At 38.0% G+C, this 27,615-nt stretch overlaps 1 protein-coding gene across 3 annotated transcripts in view; it reads left to right on the top strand.

The window, feature by feature from the left end:
• Positions 1–27,615, top strand: part of CBFB (core-binding factor subunit beta) — a 53,261-nt gene that overhangs the window by 14,929 nt on the left and 10,717 nt on the right. For 2 of the 3 annotated variants that reach the window (XM_081806481.1, XM_006741504.3), the window contains 2 exons: positions 15,204–15,320; positions 24,459–24,554. In XM_081806481.1, coding sequence (XP_081662607.1) covers positions 15,204–15,320; positions 24,459–24,554 — 213 coding nt within the window. Of the gene's footprint in view, positions 1–15,203; positions 15,321–24,458; positions 24,586–27,615 lie in introns of all 3 variants that reach the window. The other variant, XM_006741505.3, reaches the window with a different exon arrangement.

Here is a 27,615-nt window from a genome sequence, read left to right as displayed (position 1 = left end):
AGCCCGATGCGGGACTCGATCCAGGGACTCCAGGATCATGACCTGAGCCGAAGGCAGTCGCCCAACCAACTGAGCCACCCAGGCGCCCTAAAAATACAATCTTTAAAAATATAATAAAATAACTTTTTTCCTGACAAAGGAAATAGGGAAAATGTAGAAAATAAACTTTTTAGAAAAGATACCCAAATCATCCATAATGTACCACTTACGAAGTCATTGTTAATTGGTATAGGAAATGTTGGGGTTTGGAGCAAATAACCAACAGAGAATTCTTGAGACATCTTCAGTGCAAAAAGATGGTTTTATTAAAGCACGGGGACAGGATCCGTGGGCAGAAAGAGCTGCACCAGGGTCATGAGGAGTGGCCAATTAAATACTTTCAAGTTGGGAGGGGATTAGGGATAGTGTAAGTCTCTAAGGAATTTTGGAAGCAAGGTTTCCAGGACCTTGAGGGGGCTAGCTATTGTTAGGAAAAGGTCATTTATATGTTCTCACTGATAAGTGGAATTTAAGAAACAAGGCAGAGGATCATAGGGGAAAAGAGGAAAAAATGAAACAACGAAACCAGAGAGGGAGACAAACCATAAGAGACTTTTTTTTTTTTTTTAAAGATTTTATTTATTTATTTGACAGAGAGAGAGACACAGCGAGAGAGGGAACACAAGCAGGGGGAGTGGGAGAGGGAGAAGCAGACTTCCCGCGGAGCAGGGAGCCCGATGCCGGGGCTCCATCCCAGGACCTGGAATCATGACCTGAGCCAAAGGCAGACGCTTAACGACTGAGCCACCCAGGCGCCCCCCCATAAGAGACTCTTAATCTTAGGAAACAAATTGAGGTTGCCTGAGGGGAGGGGAGTGTGGGATGGGGTAACTGGGTGATGGACATTGCGGAGGGTATGTGTTGTAATGAGCACTGGTTATTATATAAGACTGAATCACAGACCTGTACCCCTGAAACAAATAATACATTATATGTTAATTAATTGAATTTACATTTAAAAATAAGTAAATTTTTTTAAAAAAGGTCATTTATTTACTGTCTAATAAAACCCTAGTCATGATTACCCTTCAGATTTATATCAGTGGGCCATATGCTTGGAGGATGATTGCCAACATACATCTGTGTGGGAGGGGGGAGATAAAGAAAATTTCCAAAGGAATTTTTATGTATTAAGACCTATTTGATATAGCATTTACTTTTTATTTTATCTTTGAATTTTCTGCACATCTTGTTAGTAATTGTTGGATACTTTTTTTTTTTTAACCTGACTTTACAAAAAAAATGTGTTGTCTTTTTTCTTTTTAAGTTTTATTTATTTAAATAATCTCTGCACCCCATTGGGGCTCAAACTCATGACCCCAAGATCAAGAGTCACATGCTCTTCCAACTGAGCCAGCCCGGTGCCCCTGTTATCTTTCTCATCTTACTGTTATTAACTATGAAAGAATAGAAAAATTAGAAATAAGTAGATACCTTTGTGTAAGAAAGAAGCAACAAAATGATTATCAGTGTTAATTTTTAGAATAAAAAGATGAGAAATGTAGACGTTGATGTACTTAGTGAGTACACACACAGTTTCCATCCATCTAGGAAACCTTTGCAAAATAATCTAGAAAACAGTAGTCATATCGTACAGGTGGTGATCATGAAAACTCTTTCACTCCTACAAAACACTTTGAGTATTCTAGTAAAGGCATTTTGGGAGGGCAGAAAGTTTATAACTACCTCTGAATGGATGGGACTCCCTTTGCTACTGTGTACTTTTATTTCCTCATTTAAGAATTAGAGTAATAGCTGAGCAATATTCCACTGCATATATATGCCACATCTTCTTTATCCATTCATCAATTAATGGATATTTGGGCTGTTTCCATAATTTGGGTATTGTAGATAATGCTGCTATAAACTTCAGGGTGCATCTACCCCTTCGATTTAGTATTTTTGTGTTCTTTGGGTAAATACCTAGTAGTGCAATTGCTAGAATTTTGGGTAGTTCTATTTTTAACTTTTTGAGGAACCTCCATACTGTTTTCTAGAGTGGCTGCACGAGTTTGCATTCCCACCAACAGCGCAGGAGGGTTCCCCTTTCTCCACATTCTCGCCAACACCTGTTGTTTCTTGTGTTGGTGATTTTAGCAAAGGGGAAGTGGATGGGGGGATGGGTTAAATTGGTGATGAGGATTAAGGAGTGCATTTGTTGTGATGAGAACTGGGTGTTGTATTGAAGTGTTGAATCACTGTATTGTATACCTTAAGGTAATAGTATACTGTATGCTAACTGGAATTTAAATTAAAACTTAAAAAAAAAAAGAATTAGAATAATAATAGCACAGTTCTGTAGCACTGGCTATATGCCAGGTGCTGTTTTAATTGATACACAGATAACATACACTGATACTTTTATAATTTCCATTTTACTGGTAAGAAAACATTTGTAAATTTTAATACTGTTTAGCTTGAGCAGGCTCAGAGACTTTATTTCTTTCATAACAGTTCTTGGATACTTCGTTTTCTACAAAGGATTAGAAGCCCCGGCCTAGCTAACAAGTTCTTCACGTTATAGATATTCTAGACTAGATGTTATAGACATTATAGACTAGACATTATAGATGGTGCTATGGTAGGGAGTTTAATTATTGTTACCTTCTTTTATGAAAGTATACAATGTACACATTTGAAAATTATTATATCATAAGGTTTTCAGTTTAGGATGGGCCCTCTCAAACTGATGTATATTTAGGAACCAAGAATTTAAGATAATACTTAAAATGTGCCTTTTGGTGCTTTTAGTACCTGGAGCTGTGCTATACTGTGTGTCTGAAGAAGGAAAGCGCCAAGTCAGGGAATGTTTGACAGGCTATTTTTGTGGATGAAAACCTTTTTCCACGTATACAACCAATACTGAGCCTTTGTGTTTTAAAACTTCAAATGTAAAGGCAGGTTAATCTTCAGATTAAAACGAAAGGATGGCTTAGAACATGTGACTTCAACATTTCCATTAGGAGAATTTAGATTTTTTTCAAGCAAACAATATTCTGCCTATATTAAGTGACAATTTTTAATAAGTATCTGACCTCACTTAGAGAATATTGCTTTAAATAATGGCCCTTTTGAAGAATCCTCCAAATTTCTTAGGGTATTGCTTATTCGTGATAGCAGCTTTTCAGTCCTGACTTGCCATTCCTTTGCTATCCAGAACATTTCTGGGCCATTTTAAAATTTGAAATAAAATTCACATAACAAAATTTGCCATCTTACCCATTTTATTTTTTTATTTTTATGTATTTATTTATTTTTTAGATTTTATTTATTCATTTCACAGAGAGAGACATAGTGAGAGAGAGAACACAAGCAGGGGGAGTGGGAGAGGGAGAAGCAGGCCTCCCGCCGAGCAGGGAGCCCAATGCGGGGCTCGATCCCAGGATCCTGGGATCATGACCTGAGCCAAAGGCAGACGCTTAACCGACTGAGCCACCCAGGCGCCCCCATCTTACCCATTTTAAAGTGTACAATTCAGTGGTTTTTAATATATTCACCATGTGCATCCTTCACCACCATCTAATTCCAGAACATTTTCAGAATTTTTTTTTTTTTTTAAGATTTTATTTATTTGACAGAGAGACACAGTGAGAGAGGGAACACAAGCAGGGGTAGTGGGAGAGGGAGGAGCAGGCTTCCCACCGAGCAGGGAGCCCGATGCAGGGCTCCATCCCAGGACCCTGGGATCATGACCTGAGCCGAAGGCAGACGCTTAACGACTGAGCAACCCAGGCGCCCCGATTTTAAATACGTTTTGAAAATCTGCAGACCAATTTTTAAGGTGATCACCCCCAGGCACTGTGGTAGGTGATTTACATTATCACTCATTCTGTTAACCCTGCACTATATAGTGAAATCTTTTATTTGATTTTGGAACACATTTGGTGATAGCTTGATTTTACAGCTCAGGAACCTGAGGCCCAGAGAGGTCAAACAAATCTTCAGAAGTCATGTAATCTGTTTCCTAGGTAGAGCCAGGATCCAGACCCAGGTCTTTTTTACCCCAGAAATCTGTGTTGTTTGCAACATACCACACTGCTGCTAATAAATGATCATTAGGTAAGTTGTCAGAAACTCCACATCCTACCTTCTAAAGGCTTATATTATTTTAGCCCACTAAGTTACTCTTTCCATTACTCTGAATAACCACTAATTTTTTTTTTTTTTTTTTTGCTTTTCCTTCAGCAAGGGCTTTATTTGTCAGAACTAATTTTTTTTTTTTTAAGATTTTATTTATTTATTCATTAGAGACAGAGAGAGAGGCAGAGGGAGAAGCAGGCTCCCAAGGAGCAGGGAGCCCAATACGGGACTCGATCCCAGGACCCTGAGATCATGACCTGAGCCGAAGGCAGACGCTTAACCATCTGAGCCACCCAGGCGCCCAATAACCGCTAATATTTTAATGTGGTCCCTTTAGACCTCATTTTGATGACTTCAGAACAACCTTTAACCTTCATCTTTTTCTTTTTAACCTTTTGACTTGATTTTTTTTTTTAAAGATTTTATTTATTTATTTGACAGAGACAGAGTTAGCGAGAGCAGGAACACAAGCAGGGGGAATGGGAGAGGGAGAAGCAGGCTTCCCACCGAGCAGGGAGCCCTATGTGGGGCTCGATCCCAGGACCCAGGGATCATGACCTGAGCCGAAGGCAGACGCCTAAAGGCTGAGTCACCCAGGCACCCCTTGATTTGTTTTTCTAACTTCCAGTGCGAATGATGTTCACTATGGACAGTTATGCTGATAGACAACTACACGTAATTTTTCTGTATTAATAGTATGTTCATAATTTAGTAAAAGTAGTTCCAATATTTTAAAAAATAATTCTTACAGAGTTGACTCGAGAATGGATTACAATAAACAGTATCCGCCTCTTTCATTTCATTACCTTTTTGGGGTTTTTTTGGTCTTAAGCGAAGAATTTTGTCATTTAATTTTATAAACTTTTACTTGAAATTGTGCCACTTTGGTCAGAACATTCCAGAACTCTCTTAAACATGCATTGTTTGTTTTGAATCATAGAACGAAGATGGCAGAACTAGTAAGTTATTTTGGGGGTAGGGGGAAGTATTCATATATGTTCTATAGTCATATAAAGTGTTCGTGATATTCTGGGTGTTATGGATTTATTGACTATCCAGTCTCTGTTTATTCTTTAGGGAAATAGTCTATTTCCACACTCCCTGAAATACTTAGAAAACATTAATAATGCAGTTCATTAATGCCAGTATGGTTTAAGTAAATATATAGAGTCAGGAGTTCTGGATGCTAACTTCTGCCACCTAACTTTATGACCTTCTGCAAGTGAATTATTTAATATCTCCTACTTTAATTAATTAATTTATATAATCTCTGCACCCAATGTGGGGCTTGAACTTACGACCCCAAGATCAGGAGTCACACGCTCTACTGAGTGTGCCAGCCAGTCACCCCAATATCTCACTTTTAACTTCTTCAATTAAAAAATGGGTAAAGGACTCAAATAGATGTTTCTCCAAAGAAGATACAGAAATAGCCAATAAGCACATGAAAGATGTTCAGCTTCACTAATCCTTAAGGAAATACAACTACAATGAAAAATACTACCTTATACTTATTAGCATGGCTACTGTCAAAAAAACAGAAGAGGTGTTGGCAAGGGTGAAAAACAAACCCTTGAGCAGTGTTGGTGGGAGTACAGAAGAGTATAGCCACTGTGGAAAACTATCGCGGTTCCTCAAAAAAGTACAGAACTACCATAGGATCCAGCATTTCTACTTCTGGGTATACACTCAAAAGAACTGAAAGGATCTCAAAGACATATGTATACCCATGTTCATAGCAGCATTATTCACAATAGAAACATAGAAACAATCCAAGTGTCCATCCATAGATGAATGGATAAGCAAAGTGTGGTATATAACATACAATGGAATATTATTGAGCCTTCTAAGGAAGGAAATTCTACAATATGCTACATGATGGATGAATCTTCAGGACATTATACAAAGTGAAATAAGCCCGTCATAGAAAGACAAGTACTGTATGATTTCACTTATATGATGAGGTACTTAAGAGTAGTCACATCATAGCAGAATGGTGGACACCAAGGGCTGGGGGGAAAGGAGAATAGGAAATTGTTGTTAAATGGGTTTAGAGTTTTAGTTTTATAAAATGAAAAGAGTTGTGGAGAAACTCCTGTGAAAAGGTGGTAGAATCATACAATAGAATAAAAAATACAGAGCAGCCCACTCCCTCTGACCATTATTTCCTCCAGATCTCCAGCAAACTTTGAGAAGTGGCTCACACTGTGCCACATGCCCCAAATCCAGTGTGAGCCTTAGGTTTTCTGCAGCCTACTCATGACTCCTCACAAACTTCCCCAGAGGGTCTCTTCACATTTGTAGGGAAGCTGAAAGTCCAGACTTGACTCTCAGACTCTGGTCAGCTTATCTCCTAGGAGCTTTCATGTTAAAAGTGACATTACAGTCCTTTAATGACACTGCCATGAAGTCTGTGCTGCTTATGTTCGGTCTTCAAAACTAAACAGTGCATTGTTTAGAAATACATGCACAGGAAAAAAACACATGCTTAGGAATAAAATGATAAAGCAAGGGAATAAATAAAATTGATTTTATTGAATTAATTAAATTGTTTTTTTGTTGAGTTTTAGGAGTTCATGTTAATTTCATGTTAATTTTGAATATGAATCCCTTAATAGATCTATGGTTTGCAAATATTTTCTTCCATTCTGTGGGTTGCTTTTTTACTCTGTTGATAGTATCGGTATTTTTTTAAGATTTTTTTTTTTTTTAAGTAATCTCTACACCCAATGTGGGGCTCAAACTCAAGACGCTGAGATCAAGAGTCGCATGCTCCACCAATTGAGCCAACCAGGCACACCAGAAGTGTCTTTAGATGCAGAAAAATTTTAAATGTTCATAAAATCCTATTTGTGTATTTTTTGTTGTTATCTGTGTCTTTGGGGTCATCTCCAAGAAATCATTGTCAGATCCCCCCCCGATGGCGGGGCTCGATCCCGGGACCCTGGGATCATGACCTGAGCCGAAGGCAGACGCTTAATGACTGAACTACCCACATGCCCCTTTTTTGAGTTAATTTCCATATATAGTGTTAGGTAAGGGTCCAGCTTTATTCTTTTGCATGTGGGTATCCATTTTCCCAGCACCATTTGTTGAAAAGACTGTTCTCACGCCCTTGTCAAAAATCATTTGCCCATATACAAGAGGGTTTATTTCTGGGCTTTCTCTATTCTATTCCATCAGTCCATATGTTTGTCTTTATTCCAGTATTACACTCTTTTGATTACTGAAGCTTTGTAGTAAGTTTTGAAGTCAGGAAGTAGGAGTCCTCGAGTTTTGTTCTTTTTCAAGACTGTTTTGACTACTCATGGTCCCTTGAGATTCCATATGAATTTTAAAATGGATTTTTCTATTTGGTTAACACATCCATTTATTGAATATGTGTGTGTGTATATATACAATCTATTAAGTTACAGGTACATTCTGAATTCATGTTATGATTCTCTTTTGAACTGTAAGGAGGAGATTGGTAAATTACCTTAAATCACTTTGGAAGAAGCTATTTTTCACACTTACATGCAACTGAATTATGATTCAGAGGCAAGTGAGATTGAATGACTGTCTTAGTGATTATCCAGCAGGCAAGCGGTTGACTGCATTTATGAACAGGGAGGATCATGTGGCTAAAGGAAGATGAGTCAGAACCAAGTATCTTCTAAAGGAATCTGTTAAATACACTACAGAAATGATTACAACTGAAAGGCAGGGTACACACTTCATTAGCAGAATGTCTTGTTTTCATTGGTGTGTGTGCCATCCCAGTATTACTGCATATCTGCTGATTCATTGGTGAGAACAATTGTTCAGTTCTCTCAAAAAAAGGGGGGGGGCTTTTTTCGCTTGCAAAGAAATCACTGTGTAAAACATTGGAAATGTGCTTGCAAGCAGTCAGTGTTTCTGTGGTGCTCTATGTGTTTCATAAGTTTTATGTATGTTATCTTAACTAATTTTTACTATCACATACGAAAGAGGTATTATTTAGCCCTGATTTTATATGTAAGGAATTAGAGACTTATTAGCAAACTTAAATAATTTGTCTCAGACACACTGATAGAGCTAGAATTTTTTTTTTTAAGATTGATTGATTGATTGATTTGACAGAGAGAGACACAGCAAGAGAGGGAACACAAGCAGGGGGAGTGGGAGAGGGAGAAGCAGGCTTCCCGCTGAGCAGGGAGCCCGATGTGGGGCTTGATCCCAGGACCCTGGGATCATGACCTGAGCCGAAGGCAGACGCTTAACAACTGAGCCACCCAGGCGCCCCTATTGCTGTTTTAAAATGAGCTTTTTTTCATCTTATTTTCTAAAGAGTTACTATTGTAAGCTAAGAAAGTTGTTGGTTTTTGTATATTGTTTTTATAACCGGCCACTTTCTTGAATTCATTAATTCAGTTAGTTTTTCAGTTGAGTATTTTGGATTTTTCAGGTAGATAATCTTCAGTCACATTTATATGCAAGTTTGTTAGAACTGTAGTGTTTAAAAGGAGGTTGGAAAGCTGATGGATTCAGACTTCCTACAATTTTACTATCATTGGTACCTTCCAGTAACCTTCAGAGTTAAGTGAGTCCTACTTAAATGTAAGGAGTGAATTCAATTTTAATTCTTACAGTTCTTTTTTTATGTATTCATCTCTTCCTCATTAAAGACTGTTAACTGATATGGGAATCTTTTTTGGGTGGTAGGATGTACACCTTTTTAAAATTTCTGGTATATTCCCACCACCTTGAATGATAATACCCTACACAAAAGGATAGATAGTAAACGTTTGTTGGGTAGGTGGATCTTTTTAAATTGAAATTAGAGGGAAGCCAGAAGAAACCATTTCTAAATTCCAGCTCTATTTCTGCTTTTCTGTTAATCATTATTCAAATATTTACTGAGGACCTAAGAGGCTGGTTATTCTTTGTTACTGTTTTCTCTAATAACTTAATTTCTAGATTAGAGTCACAAGTGTTTAAGCTCTAGAAATTTATTACCAAAAAGTGAAACAGTCTTTCCAATAGAAATGGGTTTTTTATGGTGAAGTATCTTTCTGTTTTTGTTAATAGCTTTAGACAGTTGTGTCTATATTGATTTTATGGCTTAGCACTCCTGTGTATGGGAGTGTTGTTTGCAAATCTACTGTTCTTCTGTTTTAATTACCTTGAAATTATTTTCTTTAGAACCGCTCAGAAAAGATAGCTCTTTCTGCTGTTCGGTTGTATCCTCAATTTCTATTCCCAGCACAGCTACCTAGGAACTAGAAACACTAAACGGCTATAAATATATAGTATTGTAGAAGAAAGGGCAATTGAGGATGCCACTTCTTATTCCAAGTTTATATATTCTCAGAATAAGTAGACTCCAGACTCAAGATATCAGAGAGAGAACTGTTTTGTGCAAGTTGATAAATGAGAGGGCGGGGGGGCGCCTGGGTGGCTCAGTCGTTAAGCGTCTGCCTTTGGCTCAGGTCATGATTCCAGGTCCTGGGATCGAGCCCCGCATCTGGCTCCCTGCTCCGCGGAAAGCCTGCTTCTCCCTCTCCCACTCCCCCGCTTGTATTCCCTCTCTTGCTGTGTCTCTCTCTGTCAAATAAATAATAAAATCTTTAAAAAAAAAAAAAAATGAGAGGGCTGGGTTCTCTCATACCCTTTCTCTGACATTGACGTTTCAAAACACAGGTTAACTAATTTTTACCTATTTAGGAAGTTCGGTCCATTTACTAAATGAAGGGTATTTATCATCTCACAGGCTTTGTGCTACAAAGATCTTGTTGCCTATGAGGGAAGAGGAAGAATGAAGTTTTTACTGCCATGATTGAATCCTTTTTGCTTTGTACACCCTTTTGAGAATCTGATGAAAGTAGTGAACTTCTGTAGAAAAATGCACATGGGTTCAAACAAACACATACATTTTTACATAGAATTTCAAGATGTTTCTAGTCTTTTTGAAACTTAGCCATAAACCCAAACTCCCATATGTTCTTCAAACTCCGGACTAAGAACTCCTACCTTAAATAAAAACATTGCTAAAAGTTATGAGCGACCTAAGATCACTGTAACACAATACTTAGATATCTGATGCATTCAACAAAGTGGAAGTTTTTTGGGACGCCTGGGTGGCTCAGTCGGTTAAGCGTCTGCCTTCAGCTCAGGTCATGATCCCAGAGTGCTGGGATCGAGTCCCGCATCGGGCTCCCTGCTCCGCGGGGAGCCTGCTTCTCCCTCTGCCTCTGCCTCTCTCTCTCTATCTCTCATGAATAAATAAATAAAATCTTTAAAAAAAAAAAACAAAGTGGAAGTTTTTACTTGGGGGCCTATAACTTAATCTTCAGCCACTAGGTTCCTTAAATGTTTTTCTCTCTCCTCACTGACTATTCATAGCCGGCCGGCTTTGCTGGGTTCTTTTCTTCTACCCAGCATATAAAAGTTGGATTTCCTCAGAGTTCTTCCTGGGCCCCCTTCCTTTCTCCTTCTACTTATTGCTTGAGGAATCTCTTCCTCTCTCTTGGACTTAAATACATTGTATGATTGATGGCTGCCAGATTGTATCATCAGGCCATATCTTCTCAGAGTGCTAGAATCCCATATGCAACTGCCTACTCAGAAATCCATTTCTATATCTTACAGATATCACCTTTGTAACAAAAAAGTTATGATAGATATTTTTATAATAGCTTTATTGAGATAAAATTCATATACCCTAAAATTCATGCTTTTAGAGCGTACAATTCAGGGATTTTAAGTATATTCACAGAGTTGTACAACCATTACCACTCTCGAATTCCAAAACATTTTCTTTTCTTTTTTTTTTTTTTTTAAAGATTTTATTTATTTGAGAGAGAGAGAATGAGAGAGAGCACATGAGATGGGGGAGGGTCAGAGGGAGAAGCAGACTCCCCGCTGAGCAGGGAGCCTGATGCGGGACTCGATCCAGGGACTCCAGGATCATGACCTGAGCTGAAGGCAGTCGCTCAACCAACTGAGCCACCCAGGCACCCATCCAAAACATTTTCATCACCCCAGAAAGAAATCCTGTACCATTAGCAATCACTCATTCCCCCCTGCCCTCAGCCCTTGGCAATCACTACTGTCCTTTCTTTTTCTCTCTGTATTTGCCTGTTCTGGACATTACAAATAAATGGAATCCTGTAATATGTGGCCTTTTTCTGATTTCTTTTCACTTAGCATGATGTTTTCAATATTCATCCATGTAGCATGTATCAGTACTTTATTCCTTTTTATAGCTGAGTAGTATCCCAGTGTGTGGATAATGCCACAGTTGACAGTACATGCATGTTCTTGCTGAAGCTCTGCTGCTACAGTGATGATGTACTTAAAGCTACAGAATGTGAAAATAAGGCGATATTATGTATAATTTGGATTGAATGTAACATCGCACTTACTGATAAATAGAGCTCGATGTGAATAATACTAACTTTTATCTTATTTCCACAAGAACACAGAATGTGGGGCTGTATTCACTTTTAACTTTCTGTGAAGTCTCACATTCTCTGATACTTTACTTTTGGAAACATAAGCAGCCTTTTTGCTGTTTTTGTGTATGATCAGCTGAATCTGTTCAGTACTTTTAAAGGCTTTATAGAATATATTTTGTATAAAATATTTAATTGTTCAAGGACAATGGGTTTAATCCCGAGGTCACATTCTAATAATACATTTTCTTTTCACTGTTGGAAATAATTATTTTCAGTGAAAGTTATCTTAGTGTTTAAATGACATTATTAAATTACATTACAAAATGCCAAAATATTAAGAGACAAAATTTTATTTTCTTCATACTTTGAGTTTAGGTGTTCATGAATGTATGAAAATGCCAAACATTTGAAGATCTACACCATAAAACTATTTATTTGAATGTGAACATCTAAATAAATCACCAGGTTCATCTAAATATTATTTTACATTATGATTCCAGGCACTAGCCTTGACTAAGAACTGTAGTCATTTTCTGAATCCATTTAGGAGTTTCCCAAAACAGATAAGTGGTTGGAACGCCTGTGTGGCTCAGTCAGTTAAGCATCTGCCTTTGGCTCAAGTCATGATTCCAGGGTCCTGGGATTGAGCCCCACATTGGGCTCCCTGCTTAGCGGGGAGCCTGCTTCTCTCTCTCCCTCTGCCTGCCGCTCCCCCACTTGTGCGTTTTCTCTGTCCCTCTCTCTCTCTCTGTCAAATAAGTAAAATCTTTAAAAAATCAGTGGTTTTCTTTGTCATGAGAGAACTTTATTACAAAGAAGTAATGAATGGGCTTTTAAAAAATTCAGTAATTTTATTAGGAAAATATTTTTGATTATAGAATTAATGTGAATAAACTAGATTATGGAATCATTGGATTCTAAATGGTATAAATCACTGATGAAAAACATGGAATCTGATCATGAAGGTAGATTCAAAGAATTCTCTTCATGATTAGTGTGAGAATTTAAAATAATGAAGTACTTGGTAGGTGCAACGTTACACTCCTCACTGTGTGGCACCCTACCCCTGCTAGAAAGAGTAGGTGGAGATCTTGATTAGAAGATGTGTTAAGTGGAGTTATATGGATAGGCAGCGAGGAGGGGTATTGTTTTTAGGTTTTGTGAGGTGTCGAAAATGAGATCGTCATAGTCACTTGTTTGACGAGGTACACATTAGTGGAGTTTTAAATTCACAATGTGGAAGAGAATGAGCACTTATCAGAACAGAAGGAAATGTGTGGTTAAACGGTTTCAGCTATAACTGTAGACTATTTCCCTTGGTCCAAATGGGAGGAGAAATGGAACCTTATGTTTTGGGCTTTTTTCCCATTATAAATAGAAATTAGTTCAGTGCGGAGCCTTTTACCAGGAAAAGAGGTTATGTTTAGTAGTAGAGGGGAATGACAAAAATGTGTACTAAGATGGCATGAATCCTGTAGGTTTTATTTTACAAGTGTCTCGGTTGTTATTTTTGAGCATATTGGTAATTATTGACAGTCAGTTATTCTTATTAAACCTCTCTAAAAACAAGAATGCCCCAAGATTGTTGAAGAAGCTGATGAATAAAGAAAAAGGTGATGCTTCCAGTTTTTTCCTCAAAATGAAGACTATCTTAACCAATTTTATATAATTACAGGTAATAAGTAATGCTAATTTTAGCTCACAGAAGCACTTGGATTCTCCAAATAAAATATATTTGGTACAGACAAATGAAGAACCTTATTTATAAAGATATATTTGATATTTTGAAGAGTCATAGAAGTCCTGCTTTCTCTGCATTTAAAAAATCTTATTAAGGCATTAAATGAAAAAAATCTATTCTGATTTTTATCCTGAAATGCATGTTAAATGAGGTAGAGAAGACCTTTTTTTTTTTCCTGAAGTTACTATTAGGATAGTGCAGTATTGGGATGCGGGGGGAGAAGTATAATAAATTTCTTATATTTCGGGGCGCCTGGGTGGCTCAGTCGTTAAGCGTCTGCCTTCGGCTCAGGTCATGATCCCAGAGTCCTGGGATCAAGCCCCGCATCGGGCTCCCTGCTCGGTGGGAAGCCTGCTTCTCTCTCTCCCACTTACCCTGCTTGTGTTCTCTCTCTGGCTGTCTCTCCCTGTCAAATAAATAAATAAAATCTTTAAAAAAAAAAATTCTCATAAATTTCTTATATTTCTTACAATAAATTTTTACCTTAAGGTGATAGCATGTGCACCTTTCCTTCCTTGATGGATCCTTAATGGCTCTTGAGAATAGTTATATTTTCAGGTACTACGGGAATTTAGTGATTGAAAATGAAATTGGTCTGAATTTAGAAATCATACCTAAAGTGACTTTTGCTCTAGAATTATTTATATTTACTTGACAAGTAATGGTGAATAAATAAATGTTACATCAGTTAAGTTTCTCTGGTTAAAAGCAGTAGAAATCAACTCTTGCCAACTGAAGTAAAAAAAAAAAAAAAAAGGCAGCATTACTTTACAGGAAGCTATGAGGTAGCTTATAAAACTCGGAAGTATGAAGAGCTTGACCCTGGGTGGCTCTGGGTATCCAAATAGAGGGAAACTGTGTGTACTGTCTTAAGGGGCCGGTGAATTCCAGTTTTCCATCTTTCTGTCTTTTTGCCCAAGGTTCAAAAATCAAGGCAAAGTACCTGATTGTCCTAGCTTCAGCTGGAAGAGCAATGATAATCTACTTCAAGCATCATTTTACTATAGTTTGTATAAAATCTGCATAACTTTTTTTTTTTTTAAACTAATTTGAGGGACACCTGGGTGGTTCAGTCAGTTAAGTGTGTACTTTCAGCTCAGGTCATGATCCCAGGGTCCTGGGATCAAGCCCTGTGTCAAGCTCCCTGCCCAGGAGGGAGTCTGCCTGTCCCCCTGCCTCTCCCCCAGCTTGTGCTCTTTCTGTCTCTCTTCTCACTCACTCTGTCTCTCAAATAAATAAATAAGATCTTAAAAAATAAATAAATAAAACCAGTTTGAAAGAATTGTGATTAGAAATAAAGTCCTGGTAAACCAGATTAACTTAACTTACAGAATTTGGTCAGAGGCTATGGTTATGGATATACTTTCCTACAATTTTTTTTTTAAGATTTATTTATTTATTTGAGAGAGAGAGAGAGAGTGTGTGAGCGAGTGAGGGAGGAGGGGCAGAGGGGGAGAGAGAGAATCCCAGGCTGGCTGTCTGCTGAGCTTGGAGCCTGACTCACTGCTCAGTCCCACAACCCTGAGATCATGACCTGCGCAGAAACCAAGAGTTGGACGCTCAACTGACTGAGCCACCCACATGCCCCTACAATTCTTTCTTTTTTTTTTTAATGTTTTATTTATTTATTCATGAGAGCCAGAGAGAGAGAGAGAGGCAGAGGGAGAAACAGGCTCCCCGCCTAGCAGGGAGCCCGATGCGGGACTTGATCCCAGGATCCTGGGATCATGACCTGAGCCGAAGGCAGACGCTTAACCATCTGAGCCACGCAGGCACCCCTGCCCCTACAGTTCTTAATTCTATAATTGTATTCATCTTTTTTTTCCCCCTAAGAAAACTACAGGTTTCCTCAGTAAGCTTATTATTCATTTATCATGTGTGTGATGGCTTATCATTGGTTTTCATCCTTTTTTTCTGTGTCTTAGGTGTATTTGAAGGCTCCCATGATTCTGAATGGAGTCTGTGTTATTTGGAAAGGCTGGATTGACCTCCAGAGACTGGATGGTATGGGCTGCCTGGAGTTTGATGAGGAGCGAGCCCAGGTAGGGTGACATCAGGCTCTACCGACATGGTCTCTTTCTGTACCCCTAATCTTGCCTTCATCTGTGCATCTATTTTATCCCGTCTTCAAGAGTAAGTATAAAAAGTCTTATGTTCAAGTAGTATTGAGGAATTCTGAAGATAGATGTTGAGACCCATTCTGGTCCTGGTTTGGGGAAAATTTTTCCTTTGGTGGTTCTAAATTTCATTGGATTATTCCTGTCTGCTCAGTGGGGCACTTCAGAGTCCACTCAGTGGTTCTTTTTAATATTTTTTCTTGATCTTTAGAACATTATCAGGAGGGAGAAACAGTTCAAAATAAAATGTAGCATTTCTGGAGTGGCTTGGTGAGGAGTTTGACAAATCCTCTCCCCGAAAAGCAATGATTGAACTGGACAAAATTGTTTTAAAAAATTTTTTTTAAGTCTCTAGAAGTTAACCAAAGGCCATACATTGAGAGGTTGAATTTCAGTAAGGACCCGACAGTCTGTGGCATTTTAGTCAGTAGGGAGCGCTTCCATCCCTTCCCTCAGTTCTGTGGCCTCTCAGGTTAGGCAGGCAGGACAAGCCATGAAGACTGGCAGCTCTACTGTCCTGTCAGAGGGAGCTGACTTTATTTAGAGCAACATTTGAAAAAAATCCATGCCCACGGATGTTACCAAAAACAACAGAGGGCTCTGGCAAACCCTCCAAGAAGGCAAATGTTGTGGGAAGCAACAAAATGGCAGACTAGCCAGAAATGTTCAGAGATCTAGGGAAATGGGCCGCTAAAGTGGGCCCTGTTAAAATCACAAATACTTCTCGTGGTCCAGAAGACTATGTGCATGTGTGAGGCTGCACCTGCCCAGGAGAAGACAGAGTGGGCTCTTGCAAGCTACTCGCGCACACGGGGTGGAGTGATAAACTCCCTGCACTTTGAAAGTATTCCCGCTGCACACAGATCCAACGACAAAAGACAAGCCTTCTGGCTCAAGGTGTTTAAGCAAAACCCCTGAACAGTCATTGGCTGACCACCAAGTTATGCCGACCCAGGGCATAGGCCTAGAAAGTTAGGCCTAAAAAGAAAAGAAAACAAAACTAAGCAGCAACACCAGAGGCTGCACATTACTGGGGAAACAAATTCTACAGAATTAGTCCAGGTTAAAAAAAAAAGTCTAGGTAAGTCACTAAACAATAAAAATAGCAACAACACAGTGGAGGCTGGAGTCAGAATTCAGAGTTGCTACAGCATATTATTTAAAAATGTTCCACTTTCGGCGGCCTGGGTGGCTTAGTTGGTTAAGCGGCTGCCTTTGGCTCAGGTCATGATTCCAGGGTCCTTTGAACCCCGCATTGGGCTCCCTGCTCAGCGGGAAGCCTGCTTCTCCCTCTCCCTCTGCCTGCCGCTCCCCCTGCTTGTGCACGTTCTCTCTCTGTCAAATAAAATCTTAAAAAAAAAAAAAACTACCTTTGAGGGAGCCCAATTGTTTGTTCTTAGTGACAAAGGCTTGAAAGAGGTTATTTATCAGTATGTTCAAAGAATTAAAGGAAAATTCCTCCTTTAAATAATTAAAGGAAAATTAAAATGACAGTGACTTATCGAATGGAGAATATCAATAGAGATCACTCAACAGCAGATTTGAGCTGGTAGAAGAAAGAAGTTAGTGAATTTGAACATCGATTAATAGAAATTATCCAGTCTGAAGAACAGAAAGAAAAACAAAGCAGTCGTAGAGACTATGGAACACCAGCATGCGTACCAACATGTATATGTAATGGAAGTTCCAGAAGGAGAAGAGAGAAGCAGAAAGTTTATTTTAAGAAATAATAACTGATGAAAACTTCCAAATTGATTGAAAATATTCATCTCCATATCCAAGAAGTTCAGTGAACTTGAAGTAGGATAAAAACAAATCCACACCTAGATGAATCACAGTCAAATTTTGAAAAACAAAGAATCTCGAAAGCAGCAGTAAAAAGGACTCAACACATGCAAGAGAGCCACAATAAGATTAACAACTGACTTGTCTTTTGAAATTATGGAAGCCAGAAGGTAGTGGGATGATAATGACATTCAAAATGCTAAAAAGAACATGTAAAAATATCCGATTATTAGTAGGTGTTGGTTTCTTTTCGATTGTTTTATATTAATCCTCTTAATAAAGTTAAAATAATGACAAAATGCTCTTTTTTTTGTTGTTTCTTTCTGTTGTCTCTTCTGTGCTCCTCCCATATGGAAACATGAGAATTTTCTTATCAAAATCAAAACCCAAAACCTTCCTAGTAAAAAATTAAAATTCTTGGGGTGCCTGGCTGTCTCAGTTGGTAGAGCATGTGACTCTTGATTTCGGGGTTGTGAGCTCAAGCCCCATTTTGGGTATAGAGATTACTTTAAAAATAAGTAAGTAAATAAATAAGCAACAAAATTAAAATTCTTAAGAAAGAATCCCTGCTACCTTGATTTCTGCAAAGATGAGTTACCAACTCTTTCAGAAAAATAGTAAATAATCCTCAATTTAGAAGGCTGTTTCTGTGAGAAGTAATACAGCAGATTAAATTTATATAAGGTAAAATTTCAGATTTAATTAATTTCTAAAACTGAAATAATTTATTAAAATGATAGATAAAAGTTTTAAGTTTAACCCACAGTATCTTCCATACTTAGAATTTTCCAAGTCTTGTTTCCCCAGTCTATAAATTGAGCTTTATCACTACAAAGTTAGTACCATCTGTTGTGATAATAAACTCATATAATAATAGGTCTTACATAAGGTAAAAATTTTAAAGCAGGGGACTCCAAACATTCAATCAGCAATGAGTACTTCTGTATAACCTTCTCTATCCCAGAATCATCTGTAAGATATGTAGAAGTTAGGAATAGGGGCTTCATTGTCATATAATTGTGAATCCTAACCCCACTGCTTACATCTGTTATGGACTGAATATTTTTGTTCCCCCAAATTCATATGTTAAAGCCTCAACCCCCAATGTGACTGTATTTGGAGATAGGACCTTTATGGGGGGGTTAATTAGGGTTAAATGAAGTCCTAAGAGTGGGGCCCTGATACGATAGGATTAGTGTCCTGATAAGAAGAGATACACAAGAGAGCTTGCTCATTCTTTTTCTCTGCTATATGAGGATGGTATTCACTAACAGACACTGAGGTATCTGGTACCTGGTAAGGTAAGAGATAAACAGTATGGTTACAATTCCATTTTAATTGAAGTTTGTAAGTATTTCAGCTGAAGTATTTTCTTCTGTATCGTGTTTTTGCCTTTGTTCACAGTACTTTTCACAAATGTTGACAAGGATATGGAACAATAGTTGGTGTGGTGGTTATGTAAAATTGACACATTTGGAAAATTGGCAATACATACTAAAACTGCAAATGACATATACCTGTGATCCAGCAATTCTAGTCTAAGTCATGGTATACAAAGGGATTGAATACATGTATTCATCAAGAGAAATGTACTGGGCATTTATAGCAGCACTAGTAATAGCCAGAAACTGCAAACTGCTCAATTGCCAATTAACAGTAGGATGAATAAATTGCTCACTCACACAAAGAAATACAGTGATAATGAAAAACTATAACTTGCACACCAATATGGATGGATTTCACAGATATATTGATTGTATCCAAAAAGTACATGCTGTATGAATCCATTCATCTGAAAGTAAAGAAATGGGCAAAACCAATTAAGTGTTTTTAGAAATAAGGATAATGGCTTATCCCTGAGAGGAGGCTAGGTACTGGAATGGGGCAGAAGGATACTTGTGAGATGCTGTTACTGTTCTGTTTCTTCCTATGGATTCTAGTTACATGGAAGGTTCAGTTTAGGACAGTGCTGCCCAGTAGAATTCAGATGTGAACCACATAATACAAGTTTTTCTAGAAGCCACATTAAAAAAATAAAAAGCAATTATTTAATTTTTATATTATATTTTGTTTAACCCAGTATATCCAAAATATCATACTTGAACATAAAATGAATATAAACATTTACTGAGATGTTTCACATTTTTTTCTTTGTAACAAGTACTTGAAATCCAGTGTGTATTTTCCATGTACAGACTCCGACTAGCCACGTTTTTCTTTTTTCTTTTTTTTTAAGATTTATTTGTTTGAGAGAGAGAGCATACAGGGAGGGGCAGAGGGAGAGAATCCTAAAGTAGAACCCCTGCTGAGTGAGGATGCCAGTGTGGGGCTCGATCTCATGACCCTAGATCATGACTTGAGCCAAAACCAAGAGTCAGACACTCAACCTACTGAGCCACCCAGGCACCCACAGACTAGCCACATTTCAAATGTGCAGTAGTCACATGTGGCTAGTTGCTACCATATTGGACAGGAAAGCCTTAATACAAGTGTACACTTTTGTATATATAATATACTACAATAATAAAATGTTTTTACAAGTTTACCACAAATGAATATAATTCTGAGTATAATTGTAGGAATAATCATGTTTGCTGATTATATTTTCATCATTCAGTTTATTTTCTGTAATTTGTAGGGATAAAATTCAATGTCTTTATGCTTTTGGTTTTCAATAATTGTAACTCTCTCTAAAAGCTTAAAGATTTTTGGCACTTCACCATTGGATACTTTAATCAGAGATTTCCAACTAATTTTGAACAAGGTGTAACTGAGGACTCATTTACCATAAAAAGGTCAGTGCCATTGTAGGACCTATATTGATTTCAGAGTAGTACTTCAGAGGCTCAGTTTTCTAAAATCCAAGGTGTGGGTGTACTGTCCTGATGAATTTTTTATATTCAGCATCAGCTTTGTCACATTTTATAGTTCTGTTACTTTGTAGATACATAAATATATTTCTAATTTATGCAGCTATAACTTCTAAGTGATTGGCAGACTATCTTCTTTGGATACAGTTATGAATTACATGTGTCACATCTTGTTCCTAAGAAATTTCTATTTCATAGTTTTTTAAAAATTTTTATTTATTTGAGATAGAGATTGCCCCTGTGCTTGAGGGTGGGAAAAGGGACAGAGGGAGAGAAAGAGAATCCCAAGCTGACTCCTTGCTGAGCACGGAGCCTAAGCTCGATTCCGATCGCACAACTGGGAGATCATGACCCAAGCCAAAACCAAGAGCCAGAGGCTCAACCCACTGAGGTACCCAGGCGCCCTTCTGTTTCATTGTTTTTAAAAATTCACTGAGAATGTTACTTTTTTTTTTCTTTTTCTTTTTTTTTTTTTTTTTAAGAGAGCACAGGCGAGCAGGGAAGGGCAGAGGGAGAGAGAATCAGAAGCGGGCTCCATGCCCTTGGGGCTGGATCTCACAACCCTGAGATCATGACCTGAGCCGAAATCAAGAGTCAAACACTTAACTGACTGAGCCGGTCAGGCGCCCTGGGAATGTTAATTTTTATACAGTGTGTGCTCCACCAGCATTTGTATTATCAATATAAGAGGGAATAATTTTATCTTCACTATTGTACTTGTTAAATTAATTTGCTTTGGCAGTCACAAAGATGTTTCAGGGGCCTGGCTGGCTCAGTCATTTGAACACCTGACTCTTGATCTCAGGGTTGTGAGTTAGGGCCCCATGTTGGGTGTAGAGATTACTTAAAAATAAAATCTTAAAAAAAAAAAGATGTTTCACTTTTAATGTAATGACTTTTCAATAGTTTAATTTTGGTTATATGATCAAGTTAGAAAAATTGAACCATTATTTGAATTAACAGATTTTCTGTTTGACATCCCTGATGACACTGATGTAAAACTGATGTCCCTTAGCTGTTTGCAAGGTCTTTGTTAATGAAATCAGCATATGAACAGCTTTGCTTTTTATATGTGTATGATAATGTGAATTGAATCATTTGTCATTTGTCAGTGAATTAAATCACTTGATTTAAATGAAGTTGTGTTTTGCAGAATGATGTTGAATGTACCGGTTGCAGCTGCTCGTGTTAGATTGTCGCCTTTGAAGTATATGTTGATGCTTCTTCAGCAGTTTTATTTCTTTTGGTTTTCATGTGATCAGTGATACCATTCTGGTCCTCACAGAGAATAGTAAATGTCGTTATTTTGTGCAAATTACGTGTTCCATCATCAACTTTCTTGGAAATGAATTTCATTCTTAATTTTTCATAAAACAGGCACTTCCAGTTTTTAAATTCATTGCTGCAGAAAGGTATTACCAAACCATAAAATAAATATAGTTGTAGATTTAGGCAATATAATAAAATCACTGCAGCAAGAATGGTCAGGATATTCTATATATGCTCCATGACAGGACTGCAAAGCCTTTATTTGCCACATGGGTTTCACTACACCCACCTTTTATGATGACCCCACCTGACTCCTTTGTGCAGATCGTGGTTAAGACCACAGTATAACAAGTAGCTGGCGGGGACAAGAGTGTTTACAGCTGCTCCCACTGCCATCTGAGATTGGATAGAATTAGTTGTCCCTAGCCATCTTGAGCATACTTTATGGGTGAGTATATCGTTTTATCAGGAGTTGCCCTTTATGCTGCCCTGGAAGGGGGTAGGTGTTAGTTAAGGATAATGCTGGTCATTGCCAATCGTCTTTCAGATTAAAGTGCAAACTGTTCACTGCACATACATTTCACATCTTGCTAGAAAGGACCAAGACAGAAGCTGGAGTTAGAAAGCAGAGAGCTACCAAATCTCTATTGGCTTATTTTACTACAATTATTAGTAATAATACTTTTTTCTTTTAATGAAATAAAAATCGGTGACCATTGCTAGAATACACATTAGTGGCTAATAACTTCCTTAGGGAATTAGATCACATTTCATGTTATATTGCCTCATTTCATCATGTAATATTTCTCTACTATACTTAATCACAGCTGACATTTATATATTGATTTTTTGTAATTATTTGTTCACCATCTTCCTGCCCCACTAGACCAGACTGTGAGGAGAAGGACCATTGTTCCCTCACATTGTACCCATGGCACCTTAGCACAGTGACTTGGACATAATAAAGACTCCAACATTGTGGAATGAATGAAAAAGTGAATGAATGCACAGGACAGGAGTACCCTGTTACCAGTAGATGTGTCCCAGTTGATAGCTAACTAAACAATAGAAAGCCCTTGGGAGTTGGGAACAGTGTTCTTTTGCAGGTACCTCAAGGTTATATGGTATATTCTAAGAATACAGTAGGAATGTGTAATGATATTTATTTAGATGTGTAAATTTGATATACCTGTAAATGCTTATAAAATAATAGGTAGCAGGGCGCCTGGGTGGCTCAGTCGTTGAGCGTCTGCCTTCGGCTCGGGTCACGGTCCCGGGGTCCTGGGATCGAGCCCCACATTGGGCTCCCTGCTCCGCGGGGAGCCTGCTTCTCCCTCTCCCACTCCCCTTCCTTGTGTTCCCTCTCTCGCTGTGTCTCTCTCTGTCAAATAAATAAAATCTTTAAAATAATAATAATAGGTAGCACTTACTGAATGCTGTCCGTTAATATGCTTAAGCATGTTTTATATGTTACTTAATCTTTACAGCAGTCTTATAAAGTAGGTATTACTACTATGCCCATTTTACATTTGAGTTTACTGAGGCTTAGAGAAATGAAATGCCTGTCCCTCGGTCATAAAGCTGGTAAATGCATCAAAGGATAGAAATCTGATTACACCTTTCAAAACTTTTTTAATATTTTATTTATTTATTTGACAGAGCACAAGTAGGGAGAGCAGCAGCAGAGGGAGAGGGAGAAGCAGGCCCCCCGCAGAGCAGGGAGCCCGATGCAGGGTTCAAAGGACCCTGGGATCATGACCTGAGCCGAAGGCAGCCACTTAACTGGTTGAACCACCCAGGCGCCCCTACACCTTTCAGTTTTATTTAAGTTATAGACATCTTGTCAGTGAAAATTTTAAGTATTAAACAGCCGTACTAATAGTGACAAATAAAACATGCATCACACAGAACACAACACCAAGCAGTATAGGTATAGTCCAGGTAGGTATAGCACTTAACTTATATTACAGGGGTCCTGGGTCTTCTGTCTTCCTGCTGTGCTGTGCTCAGTGTGGGATTGCATTCGCATTATTATGTTTGCACAATGGCTGCTGTATCTCTGGGCATTGCATCAGCTCATAGGAGGGAGAAAAGCTGAAATGTCTCTTAAATGACTTTCTTAGAAGCCCCAGTAGGTGACTTATGCCTCTGTCTGATTGGTTAGAACTGAGTTACTGGTCACCCCTTGCTGCGGTGAATCTAGGAAGGTGAATATTGATGACTTTTTGGATATTTTTATCTTTTAGTTTCTTCAAGTGTACCATTGAAAAATCCTAGTATTGAAAAGTGTGTGACTGCAAAGGTTGAGCATCCTGTGCTGTAGACAATGAGGGAGCTTTTTTAAGTTGGGGGTATTATAGTCAGATTGTGCCTCAGTGCGGCACACTCTGATGGCTGTGGTAAATTGGGGATGACAGAATGGAAGCAGGGAGAGGCTGTGTAGGAGAGCTTTGCAGTGATTTTAATAAGAGATCTTAGAAGACTGAACTAAAACTGTAGGAAATAAAAGAGTTCAAGATTTCAAAAATATTCAGGAGGTCAGATGGCTAGGACTTGGTGGTTGATAGGCTCTGTGGAGACGGAAGAGTGAAGAATCAAAGGTGGCTCAGACTTCTGGCAGAAATGAGTGAGTGGTGCCACGAATGGAAACTAAAGGGGAATAAAGAAGAACGTTTAAATCGGTTGTCCCTCAGACACACTGAGTTTGAGGTATCTGGATTTTCTTCATGTGCAGATCTTTATTAATTGGGAAAGGATTAGGTAGATTTGTTATATGTTACAAATATTTTTTCTTGATAATATCCCTTGGACTTTTATTTACTTCCTGTTGTTCAACAGTTTCTCACATTTGTATAATCAATTCTGTTAATACTCTCTTTTATATTTCTGGCTTTCGTGTCCTAATCAGAGGGCCTGGCCTGTCTTACACCCAAATTATAGAAGTATATACCTCTGTGGTTTAAATATTGACTTGTACAGGATTTTATTTTGGTGAATAGGATGAGGTAAGGAAAGGGAAGAGCATTTTCAGTTGTTAGAATTACTCCGTTCTTCATTTCCTCCAAGAAACAAACACCGTCAAATTGTAAGTTTTTATTCTAAATCACAATTAAAATATCCTTTTCATGTATTCCAACAGCAGGAGGATGCATTAGCACAACAGGCCTTTGAAGAGGCCCGGAGAAGGACGCGTGAATTTGAAGACAGAGACAGGTCTCATCGGGAGGAAATGGAGGTGAGAGTTTCACAGCTGCTGGCAGTAACTGGTTAGTACTTTCCCCCAACCTCTCAGGCTCTCTTTGTCATGTTTGTGCATAATGTTTTTTATAAATAGTTTCATTTTGTCTTTCATTTGTCAAAAGTTATACTGCGTCTTTGTGTTTATTAAATGTAATTGCTCTAAAGAGACTTAGTCTTAATTTTAAGGTTGTACATGAATTCACTGTTTATTGGTCCTCATAAAAATCATTTACTGTCATGTATATATTCTCTTAATTCATTGATCCAAATATCTTCCCTCGTTTTTGTCTTGTTTATTTGTAAAAATTACTTTATGTTATCGTAGCATACATATTTTTAGAACATTATTAAAACTCTTTGGAAATTATATTACTTTATATTTTTTAATGAATGTCTTGATTTTGTAACAGTGTAATGTTTGGCCATTTGTGTATTCTCTTTACTAGAGGAAAATTTAATATTTTCAAACTACTCAATGAAATTAACCTAAACCATTTTTCTTTTAACTTTTTATGGTACAGAGATAGAAATCCTCACAGAAGAAATATGTAGCTTAATTACTGTAAGGCTAACACCCTAATAACACTGTCCAGATTAAAAAAAAGTCAAACTTTGACAGCTACCCCGGCAGCCCCCTCCATGTGGGCATCTAATTATGACCTTCTCCCTCCCCTTAAAAGTACTCATTACCTCAGTTTTTATAGTAATCACTTCCTTGTGTCTTTAATTTTATTACTCATGCTTCCTTCAGTCTTCAACATTGAAGTTTAGTCTTACCCAGTGTTTAAATTTGATAAGACTTTTAATTGACATGGATTTTTTTCCTATATAAAATTGTACCCTGCTTTAAGCAGACTTTAATTATAAGACTAATATTTAAAGTATGTATACATTGTTCAAAACCCCAATTTCTACAAATTGTATACTCTAACAAAACAAAAATAATCAAGATGAGAACTAATGTATTTGAAAAGAATATTGTTAAATGTTAATAAATGCTTCAAGTTTATAAGCTTAATTATCAACATGAGCGTTTCACACAAGAATAGGAAAAAGCACACATTCATCTTTGATAATCAAAAAGAAATGGAATTAAAATATAATTATAGTACATGAACTAAATAGAATAATTTCCAGGCATTAAAAACAGTTCTGCAGATTGGTTGCATAACATTGTAAATGTACTTAATACTTAACACTACTGAACTGTGCACTTGGAAATGGTTAAGATGGTAATTTTTATGTTAAGTGTATTTTAACACATTAAAAAATTTTTTTAATCGGTGTTACAGAAAATTTGTGGGTTTTCCATGCACAAAATTATATGTACACTATTATTTAAATTAACACAAAAGTGTGTGTGTGTGTATGGAGATACTGGTGAAGAGCCCAGATACTAGAGCCAGCCTGCAAGATCTGAATCTGGCTTTGCCACTTACTTTGTCACTTTGAACAAGTTATTTCATCTTTCTGTGGCTCAGTTTCCTCATTGATAAATGAGGCTAATAGGGGCGCCTGGGTGGCTCAGATGGTTAGGCGTCTGCCTTCGGCTCGGGTCATGATCCCAGGGTCCTGGGATCGAGTCCCGCATCGGGCTCCCTGCTAGGCGGGGAGCCTGCTTCTCCCTCTGCCTCTGCCTCTCTCTCTCTCTCTCTCTGACTCTCATGAATAAATAAATAAAACATTTAAAAAAAAATGAGGCTAATAATTGTGCCCATCGCATAAGGTCATTTTAAGGATTAAATAAGCAAATACATATGAAAGCACCTCTTGAGTTTGTGGCTGAGTAGATGTCACCTGCTATTATTAGTGTGTGTGTGTGTGTGTGTGTGTGTGTGTGTATCCCTCTATGTGACAACGTATATATTTTAGAATAAATGAAAAAAAGCTACGTAGTGGTTAGTGTATAAAATAGAATTATCTTTTAATGATTGAGATTTCCCTTTGTCAGTGAGTGAATTAATCTAATAGGCTGATAGCAACTGCTGGTGCCCCCAAGAATATAGTACTTTTTAGCTAGGAGAAGAGACAGGAGGGATATTATGCAATGCATTTGTAATTCTTTGAAGCTTTTCAATTCTTGTGATCAGACTTCCCATGACATTTTCTTTCAGAATGCTTGTATCTGTAGTAGTAAGAAGTTTTTAAACTTATAATGTGCATTTATCTTATACTTCTGAACCTTTTTGCTCATGCTGTTTGTTCCCTGACTGATAATGTACTTTTCCACCCATTTGTTAAAACCCAGCTTAAACATTCGGTCAGTCCCTTCTCCAGCCTGCTTCACTATTATTAGCCCTTCCACTTTGTCGTTTCCAGAGCACTTATTTCTGTTACTGTTCTTACAGAACAGTATGTTGAAACAATTAAAAACATGTCTGTCCTTTATTGTAGATTCCCAGTGAGATGGGGCCCCTGATTTTTTTTTTTTTAAGATTTTATTTATTTATTTGAGAGAGAGAATGAGAGACAGAGAGCATGAGAGGGAGGAGGGTCAGAGGGAGAAGCAGACTCCCCGCCGAGCAGGGAGCCCGATGCGGGACTCGATCCCGGGACTCCAGGATCATGACCTGAGCCGAAGGCAGTCGCTCAACCAACTGAGCCACCCAGGCGCCCAAGCCCCTGATTTTTTAATCCTCACATTACCCACCACAGTGTTTTGTACATTGTGTTTAGTTGTCTAATGGAGATTTTCAGAAAACAGTTCTTATCCTGGCTATCTGAAAACTAAAGTTATAGGGTAGACTAGAGGTTAAAGTAGAATAATACATGTTACTGGTCTCTGGAAAGGTTTTAAATGTTTGTAATTTGTTGGTTTATATTAAGTAATGAACCCCAACTATGTTGTGCTGGATTCTGCATTAGGGACTGGTAAATATATACATGAAAATGCACAGGGGCACCTGGGTGGCTCAGTCAGTTAAACATCCAACTCTTGATTTCAGCTCAGGTCATAATCTCAGGGTCATGGGATAGAGCCCTGAGTAAGGCTCCCTGCTGGGTATGGAGCCTGCTTAAGATTCTCTTTCCTTCTCCCTCTGCCACCCCCCCCCCCC

The sequence above is a fragment of the Leptonychotes weddellii genome, chromosome 16, assembly GCF_054177405.1.
Source record: "Leptonychotes weddellii isolate Sample4059 chromosome 16, ASM5417740v2, whole genome shotgun sequence".
Lineage (NCBI taxonomy): Eukaryota > Metazoa > Chordata > Mammalia > Carnivora > Phocidae > Leptonychotes > Leptonychotes weddellii.
This window is presented reverse-complemented; position numbering and strand designations above follow the sequence as displayed.